This window comes from Acomys minous (genome assembly GCF_964271855.1).
Source record: "Acomys minous genome assembly, chromosome: 9".
In the NCBI taxonomy this organism is placed as follows: domain Eukaryota; kingdom Metazoa; phylum Chordata; class Mammalia; order Rodentia; family Muridae; genus Acomys; species Acomys minous.
In genome coordinates, this window is record NC_140490.1 from 84,159,168 (window position 1) to 84,168,293 (window position 9,126).

General features: G+C 52.9%; 1 protein-coding gene across 2 annotated transcripts; it reads right to left on the reverse strand.

Moving 5' to 3' along the window:
• Window positions 1-78: 78 nt before the first annotated feature.
• Window positions 79-9,119, reverse strand: GTF2F1 (general transcription factor IIF subunit 1). 2 transcript variants are annotated; one of them, XM_084796126.1, is made up of 13 exons: window positions 8,751-9,119; window positions 8,616-8,662; window positions 7,136-7,208; window positions 5,982-6,175; window positions 5,266-5,436; window positions 3,790-3,974; window positions 1,356-1,509; window positions 1,218-1,276; window positions 1,023-1,142; window positions 825-898; window positions 610-748; window positions 402-495; window positions 79-312 (listed from the first exon to the last, which is right to left on the reverse strand). In XM_084796126.1, the coding sequence occupies exons 1-13, from the start codon at window positions 8,760-8,762 to the stop codon at window positions 108-110; spliced, it is 1,527 nt and encodes a 508-aa protein (XP_084652252.1). In that variant the 5' UTR covers window positions 8,763-9,119; the 3' UTR covers window positions 79-107. The 2 variants fall into 2 exon arrangements, with proteins under 2 accessions (XP_084652252.1, XP_084652251.1); XM_084796125.1 differs by having other exon boundaries at window positions 1,218-1,279; window positions 8,751-9,117.
• Between the last annotated feature and the right edge of the window lie 7 nt (window positions 9,120-9,126).

The window sequence follows — 9,126 nt, forward strand, 5'->3', positions numbered from 1 at the left end:
GCCTAGAATCCCCCCGTGGGAGGCTGGGGCGTGGCCAGGCCACAGCAAGGCTGTGTTCTATAGAGAATGGACTCTGGATGCCTCAAGGCCTGTTCTCTTTATTGGCATCACTCTTTGAGGGAGAAGTGCATTTTATCGCCGATCATCTTGCGCTCAGGGTTGAGGCGCTTGAGGATCTGCGCCAGCACGTTCACAGTCTGCTCGCTGCTCAGCCCGGTCTTCTTGGTCTGGAACTTTTTCAGCAGGTCCTTCGTGGTCATAGGCTTGCGGGTCAGGTAGCGGCGCACAGCGTCCTCTGTCACCTGGACGTCACTGTGGGGAGTGGAGGGAGGAAGGCTGTGGTGACACGGGAGTCCCTTTAGCCACGTCCTACCTGTGCTCCTACTCCTGTCTGAACATACCCGCTGCTGGGTGTGGACTTCCCAGACAAGCTCTGGGCACCCGCTGCGTCCATCCGCAGGCGCTTAGCTGCTGGAGTCTCACTTGTCCGCTTCCCTGGTGGAAAGAATAATGTCAAGTCCGGGTGGGGCCCAGATCAGGGACACCAGGTGTTCAGAAGGATGTAGCTGCCAGCAGCTTCCCCAGGGACAGGCTTTTCCGGGCACTCACCCTGCTCCAGTTTGCTGGCTGCGGCCCGTAGAGTGGAAGAGGTGCTTGCCGCTTCTGTACTGGGAGTTCCTGGCCGGCTGGTGCCCTTTGAACTGCCCCCTGATGGCTTCCGCTCCCTTTTGGGGGGTGTCTTCTTCTTCTGCAGAGGTTGAGATGTGAGTCTGAAGGCTCAGAAGGTCCCTCCCATCTAAGACCCGACTCTGCCTTACCCTTACCGCCATGAAGAGAGCAGAGGAGGTCTCACTGTCAATGTCGCTGTCCTCTGAGCTGTCTGACTCATCGCTGCTGTCTGCGTAGGCCAGAGAAAGGTCATAAGCAGAGACCCTAGAGCCACCCACCACCGTGGGAGCAAGTGCAGAAGAACCAGAGTGTGCCGTCCATCAGCGCCCTCCTGCCTTGAGTGCCCCACCCACCTTTCCTGCGTTTCTTCTCTTGTGGGGTAGGGACCTTCTTCTCTTCCTCCTCCTCCTTATCCTCTTCAGGAGCCTTTTCTTCCTCGCTCTCCTCACTGCTCTCACTCTGCTCATCCACACCTGGGGACACAGGTATGAGCAGAAGCAACCGCCGAGCAGACTCCCACCTCTAGCTGGTCCCCAACTGACACGTACCTTTGGGACCATCCTCCTGCTGGGGCACTTTGGGCTTGCCCTCTGTCTCATCTGGAGAGCTGCTGTGGAAAGAGTAAACCGTGAAGATAGGCGAGCATAGGCCTGCTCTGCACCTGCCTGCCTCCCCCCTGAGCTCACCTGGAACCATCAGACATGTAGTCCACCTCTTGGCCCTCAAAGTCCCCATCATCGCTGTCCTCAAAGGCCTCATCATCCGAGCCCTTCTTCTTCTTCTTCTTCCTGCCTGCCTTGGTTAGTGGGGCCTTTTTCTTAGCCTTGGAGGCTCTATTGCCTATGAAGGGAGAGGAGATGTAAGATGAGCCCAGAGCACTGCTCACAGCTAGTGGGGTGCTCCACGCAAGCCCCGCACTGGGGCAGGCTAGGCAGGGGCTGTACCCTGGTGCAGCCTCTCCCATCTAGCCAGGAAACGCTAACACCTGATGCCACGTGCATCCCCGTACTCAGGAGAGATGGTAATGACAGCAGGTCACACAGCACCCAAAGCCTCTATTAAAGCATCTGAGCAGGCAGCTCTGTAGGGACATGAAGCTGATTCAGTCACCAGGAAAGGATGGGAAAGGCGTCAGGAATTTTGTCCTGGTTAGCTTTACATTAACCTGACACCAACTAGAGTCATCTGAGGGGAGGGAGCCTCATTTGAGAAAACCCCTTGATAAAATCAGGCTGCAGGCAGGCCTGTAGGTTATTTTCTTAATTGGTGACTGATGGGGCAGGGCCACCCCTGGGCTGGTGGGCCTGGGTTCTTTAAGAAAGCAGGCAGAGCAAGCCAGGGAGCAGCACCCTCCATGGCCTCTGCATCAGCTCCTGCCTCCAGGTTCTGCCCTGTCTAAGTTCCTGCCCTGGCTTCCTTCAGTGATGGACTAGGATGCAGCCAAACAAACCCTTTGCTCTCCACAGTGCTTTGGTCGTGGTGTCACATCACAGCAGTAGTCATCCTCTAAGACAGATCTGAGACTGACATGCTGCCTACTGCGCTAACGGGCACCGTAAGACAGATCTGAAATCATCCCAGCCGGGCGTGGTGGCACACGCCTTTGATCCCAGCACTCAGGAGGCAGAGGCAGGTGGATCACTGTGAGTTCGATGCCAGCCTGGTCTACAAAGTGAGTCTAGGGCAGACAGGACTGTTACACAGAGAAACCCTGTCTCAAAAAAAATAAAACAAAACAAAACAACAACAACAACAAAACAAAAAACAAAAAAAGAAGAAGAAAGAAAGAAAGGAAGAAAGAGAGAGAGAAAGAAAAATCATTTGTAGCTCAGGCTTGCCCTGAAGTAGTGATCCTCCTGCCTCAGCTTGTTGAGTGCTGGGGCCACAGACCTGTGCCACCATAGCCAGCTTTCTGGAAGATTCTTACAGCTGCTGAATTGCAGTATAAACATTACGTAAATACAAACTGTACCTCAGGCAAGGGAGGGATGGGGAGAGGGAGAGAACAGCCCAGAGCAGTGGTCCTCAACCTTCCTAATGCTGCATTCTTTAATGGAGCTCCTCATGTTGTGGTGACGCCCAACCATGTAACTGTTTTTTGTTGATACTTCATAACTTTACTTTTGCTACTGTTATGAACTGTAATGTAAATATCTAATATGTAGGATATCTGATAAGCCACCGCAGTGACCCAAACAGGATCCTAGGTGGGCGGTCCACCCCCCAACTACACCCTTGGCCCTCACTGGGGAGTCCATGCAGGGCCACCCCTGACTACATCCCAATCCCTACTGTGTGGGGTTTGGGGAAAGGGCTTTCCACCTCTAAGCTCCCCAACTAGCCCTTGGGGTTCTGTTGGCTTTTTGTAGCCAGGGTTTCTCTTTATATCCCTGACTGTTCTGGAACTTGCTCTATAGACCACCTGGAACTCAAAGAAATCCACCTGCCTCTGCTTCCTGTGTGGCACCACACATGGCTTAGCTGTTTGCTTTTTGAGGACAGGGTCTGTGTAGCCAGTCATGGCTGGCTGTAAACTCTGGATCCTCTTGCCTTAGACTTCTGAGTTCTGGTATCACAGCCAGCACACCATGCATGGTATGTTTTGTCTTGTTTTAAGATTTATTTATTAATTATTTATACAGCGTTCTGCCTAATTGTATGCCTTCAGGCCAGCAGAGGGCACCAGATCTCAGATCTCATTATAGATGGTTGTGAGCCACCTTGTGTGGTTTCTGAGAATTGAACTCAGGACCTCTAGAAGAGCAGCCAGTGCTCTTAACCTCTGAGCCATCTCTCCTGCCCCCGCACGGTATGTTTTTAATGTGTTAATCTTGATAGGTTGAGCAAATTCTTAGTGAAAGTAGAAGGCTAGCTAGTAGAGGCACATGTCCTTCTCAGTCTCTCTCTCTCTCTCTCTCTTACACACACACACACACACACACACCCTAACCTATAACTACCCAGGCCCATGTAACCTGCAGCACAGAACCCCTGGAACAGTCAAGCAAACTGATCTCATGGAAATTCTATAAAGGTGTCATTTGTTTCTAGAGTGACCAGGTGTCATGAGCTTCTCTGGTGGCCATGTCCTTGAACTAAGACATCTGGGTCCCCACTCACCCTCCTCGCCACTGGCATCACTGGCATCAGAGGACATTTCCAGGTCATCCTCCAGGTCATGGATGCGCAGCTCACTGGGCTTTTTGCGGCTGCGCTTCTCCTTCTCCTCCTCATCTTCATCCTGGTCCTGGTCCTTGAGCCGCCGCTGCTGCATGATGCTGAAGTGGTTTAGGACCTTGTTCCTCCTATACACAGGGACAGTGACTGAGCACGCAGGGTGGGGAGGGTGAGCAGGGGACAGTCAAGGAGCTGCTTGGGCAAGGAAGATGGTGGAAGATAAGGACCAGAGCCCTCAAATGGGCATCCCTCCTCCAGAGAAACAAATGAACATGACAGGATGACCTCATTAGTGTGTGCATCGTGGAGAAGCGAAGGCAGAAGGACCCTGGAAAGCACACCTGTAATCCCAGCACTCGGAGGCAGAGGCAGGTGGATCTCTGTTAAGTTTGAGGCCAGCCTGATGTAAAAGTGATTCCAGGACAGACAGGACTATACAGCGGAAACCCTGTTGGGGGTGGGGTGGGGGGTGAAGGATGGGGAGCCACCCAGAATGCTATAGGCAACCTAGCCTCCCCAACCAAACAACCAAAGACAAAAAAGCAAAGAGGCAGACCAACCGGGCCATTTCAGACCCCCAAATCTTGATATAGGGTGAGCCCTGAGATGGCCTCAGGTCCATGTGTACCTGAGCACCCAGGAGCCCTGCCATCTTAGCTCCTCCAGACTCAGCGTCTGTTCCAGGCAAATGCAGACAGGCAAATGCAGACGGCACATTGGATAGCTAATCACTTTCCTTTATGGATTGTTTTTTTTGTGGGCCTTCTTTTCCTTTGTATTTGTTTGGGTTTTTTTGGGGGGTGGGGGATTGAGATTAGGATTTCTCTATATTATCCTGGCTCTCCTAGAACTCACAAAGATCCATGTGCCACTGCCTCCCAGAGTGCTGGGATTAAAGGGATGCACCACCATGTTTGGCAAGTTTTGGGTGTTGTGAGACCAGATCTTATATAACCTCAATTGGCCTCAAACTCAATACAACAGAGGATGGCCAGGAAATTCTGATCATTCACCTTCTGAGTGCTCGGGTGGTAGGTGTGCGCGTGCACTACCCCCACTCTGCACTCCCCACAATCAGTTTCCCTCAGGATCACTTAGAGAACGGGCAGTTCCGAGTCACACTGGATAAGGAGCCGTTGAGCACACCTGGGTGTGCCCAGGATGAGAGTAAGCCTGGGGGAGAAGCTCTTTTGACATCTCCCTCCCAGCCCCTGAGCACCTGCACTGCTGTGTGTAGGCCTGCAGGCAGGCACTGCGCACCCCACACACCACAGCCACTCCCACAGCCCTTACTCAGCTCCCAGGCCAGGGACTCAGGCAGATGAGACAGGTCTGCCCAAGCGAGCACTGAGCAGACAGCTGCTGGCACCGAGCAGGCTTACCCCAAGGGTGTCCATACCAGGACCCCTTTTGGCTCACCTCTCCCACTCCTCCTCTGCCTCCTCGGCAGTGAGTGTGCGGTGTCGAGCGAGGGGTGTGAAATTGTACCAATTCTGCACAGGAAATGCCTCAAAGGCACCATCGGCACACTGGGTAAAGATGTAGTAGGCCGTGTTCTCTGTTACCCCGCCTTTCTTTATGCCCTTGAACCTGGGGAGAAAGCCGAAGTCAGGTCACGGCCCTACGACAGGGGCTGCCTGCACTCCCTCCGCCCCCCACCCCCTTGGTCTCTCCTAGGAATGCCCGGGTCAGATGGGCGTGGACCACCATCGCCTTAGCCCAGACAATCATGCAGCCACCTGTAGCCACCATTCTCACAGCTGCTGCCAGGGCCTGGGTGCCATGCTGCGCTGGGCACCCTGCTCCCAGCCTGTAACCGCCATGGCCACCGAGGCCCTCACCATGCAGCCTCCAGCTATCACATCATTGAATAGCTGCAGAGAACACCTGTCACCGGCTCTATCAGACTCCATCTTGTTTGCCATGGAGTGCCATCTCCCGCGAGAGCACCCCAAGTCCCATGGCCTCCCCTCCAGGCCACACTCATCCAGTCCATTTACCTCCAGGACTAAATTTTGATAAGGGAGGTGGTACTGAGACCCCCATCCTGTTGGGAACAGACTAGGGTAAGATGGCCCCAAAGTGTGCAAATGTGAGGGACTGGCTGGTCCCTCCCCACCGTCAGCATCACTCACTTCCTGCCCGATTTGCCATTGACACGGAGCAGCCAGGGTTGGTCCTCAGGCCGGAACTCCTTCAGGACAATGCCGTACTTTTTCCGGCGTGCCTCCTCCCTGAGCTTGCGGTTGAATTCGCTGCCTGCACCGGACTCTGGCATCTCCTCCTCCTGGTAGATCTTCTTGTTGCTCAGATCTCGCTCCAGGCGGGCCTGGAGGAGTAGGAATACCCTGTCTGTGGTGTGCTTCGTGTGGCAGAAGGGCAGGCAAGCGAGCAGCCAGCTATTCATTCTGCCCAGGGACAGGGCTGGGAAGATGGCTCAGTGTGTGAGGTGCCTGGCCTTACAAGCACAACGATCAGGGGTTTGGATCTGCAGTAGCCATGGACAAATCTGGGCATGGCAGTGTACATCTGAGACCTCAGTAAAAAGTAGACAGGAGGGTCCCTGGAACTCACAGGTCAGCAAGCCCCATGTTCAGTGAGATATCCCAACTCAAAAGATAATGTAGAGCCTGGTGGCGCATGCCTTTGATCCCAGCACTCAGGGCGGCAGTGGCAGGCGGATGCTGTGAGTTCGAGGCCAGCCTGGTGTCCAAAGGACACCATGTCCAGCTGGCTTTATTTGAAAACAAAACAAAACCTTTTCAACTCTATTTGGTTTTGTAGGGGTTATACATGCCATGGCAGACTGGTGAGGTCTAAGGACAGGCTTGGAGAGTCAGCTCTTTACACAGTGGGTCATACTGCTACCCACTACTTTTATTTATTTATTTTTTTAAGGCATTGTACATGTATCCTGGGCTTCATCTGAGCTCACTCCGTAGGATGGTCTTCGATTTGAGATCCTACCCCCTGTCCAGTGCTAGGATAACAGTGGCGTGCCACCACACCCAGTATATACGGTGGTGGTGGTCCAACTTGGCCTCCTATATACTAGGTGAGTGTCCTACTATCGACTGAGCCATATCCGCAGGCATGCTTTTTCTTTTCTTTTGAGACAGGATTTATGTTGCCCGAGTTGGTCTGAAATACTCAGCCTTTCTGCCTCAGCCTCCGACTCAGAGGTCTGCTGGAATCCCAGGTGCGGACGCCAACATCCAGGCAAGCACTGCTACAACCACCAAGCCAGGCTTAGCCCTCCTACCCCACCCACCCGGAATCACAGGCTTACCTGGTTCCACGTAGCAAAGTTGACTTTATCAGCGGCATTGAAAGCCATTATGTTGTACTTTTTGGTTGTGTTCCTGGAATGAGCAAGAAACTATCAATCTATTGATTGTTCACTCAACACATCCGGGATTACCCCCTTGGTCATAGGTAATCCTGAGCACTCATTTAAAAAAACCTCCCGAGCAGTGGTTCTCACCCTTCAGCACGCTGCAACGCTTTAATACAGCTCCTCATGCTGTGATGGCTCTATTATAAAATTATTTTTTTTGTGCTGCTTCATAACTGTAATTTTACTACCATTAAGAATCATAGTATAAACACCTGTTTCCTGATGGTCTTAAGCGACCCTTGTGAAAGGGTCCTTCAACACCCAGGGGTCGCAAACCACAGGTTGAGAGCTACTCCTCCAGCGTCCCAGTTTTTTCAGGAAACTCAATCCATCTCACTAAACCCCATCACAAAAAAGATCCACGGGCACCAGACAAGTTCAGTGTCTTTTTGACACGCAGACAAACCATCCAGGTACATAAAGATAATAATAAGTAAATCTTTTTTTTTTTTTTTTTTGCGAGACAGGGTTTCTCTGTGTAGCCTTGGCTGTCCTGGACTCACTTTGTAGACCAGGCTGGCGATCCACCTGCCTCTGCCTCCCGAGTGCTGGGATTAAAGGCGTGCACCACCACACCCGGCTTATAAGTAAATCTTTAAGAAGAATGGACCAATGGTGTAGAGGAACTCTTCAGTAGAAAGGAGAGCAAGCAGGCAAGGGGTGGAGGCAGGTGGGTCTCGCTCCGTGGGTTCAAAGCCAGCCTGGTCAAAACAGCTAGGACTACACAGTAAGACTTTGTTGTTGTTGTTGTTTGGTTGGTTGTTTTTTCAAAACAGGGTTTCTCTGTGTAGCCTTAGCTTGGCTGGACTCTCTTTGTAGACCAGGCTGGCCTTGAACTCACAGTGATCCAACTGCCTCTGTCTCTCAAGCGCTGCAATTAAAGGCGTGTGCACCAGACCCTGTAAGACTCTGGTCTTCAAAATAAACAAAGAATAAAAGGGGGTTGGGTGAGGTTCAGCGGTGGAGTGCTTGCCCAGCACCCACTTAAAATACTAAGTCGAGGGATGTGGCATTCATCAGAAAACAGGATGCATAAGATTTCTGAACACTTTGGGCTTTTGTTTTATTTTGGAGGCAGGGCCTCACTATGTAGCCCTGGTTGGCTTGGAACTTGCTGTATAGAGCTGGCTGGCCTCGAACTCACAGAGATTCTCTTGCCTCTGCTTCCCAAGTGCGGAGATTAAAGGCAGCACTGTCTGCTCTGACCAGTCTGAAACAGGGCAAAGCCACTCACCCTGACGTAACTAACAAGGTGTGACTGTTAATGTGTCTTGGACCGGGGAGCAGGACCAGCCTTGGGTCCGCTGCCCTGTGTCCTGGAGGGGAATACCACGGGGCAGAGTTACTGGCGCGTGGGTAGACAGGGACTTACTTGGGGACTCGGACGACATACTCGGTGACATTCTGGCTGCCGGGTCCCTGCAGAAAGAGAGCCGGTCTGTGAGGCGGGGAGAGGCCCCGGGGTTTGTCCTGAGACCCACCCCATCCCCACCTCATTCATACTCACTAGAGCCGCCATGGCCGTCGCTCAAGCGGTTCCGGGTCGACCTGACCCGGATGCTCTGCGTTGTGTTCCTCGGTCCCGGGGAAGGCACCTTTCCCAGGTGTCCCGTTCCTGTGATCCCGTGATTTGGATCTCCAAACACTTAAGCCTCCGAAAATGCAGGAAAGGGGTGGGGGGGGGCGGGGACGAGAACCGACTCTCTGCGCATGCGTCACAGCCTGACCCCCCGGAAGTAGATCTGCCACCAGGATGGCAGCTATCTCTGTATCCAGCTTCTGTTGCCTCGTTTCCAGCGTTTGAGAAAAATAAAGACACCTTCTGCCAGCGCTCTCTTATTCAGAACAGATAAATTTAATCCCGGCGCGGGGCACGCCCCGTC

What these genes read in the sequence shown, in the direction of transcription:
- GTF2F1 (XM_084796125.1), bottom strand. An exon ending in TACATGTCTGATGGTTCCAG is followed by an intron (nt 1,280 to 1,355) that starts GTGAGCTCAGGG and finishes CTCTTTCCACAG; the next exon opens with CAGCTCTCCAGATGAGACAG. An exon ending in AAGTCCACACCCAGCAGCGG is followed by an intron (nt 313 to 401) that starts GTATGTTCAGAC and finishes CACTCCCCACAG; the next exon opens with TGACGTCCAGGTGACAGAGG.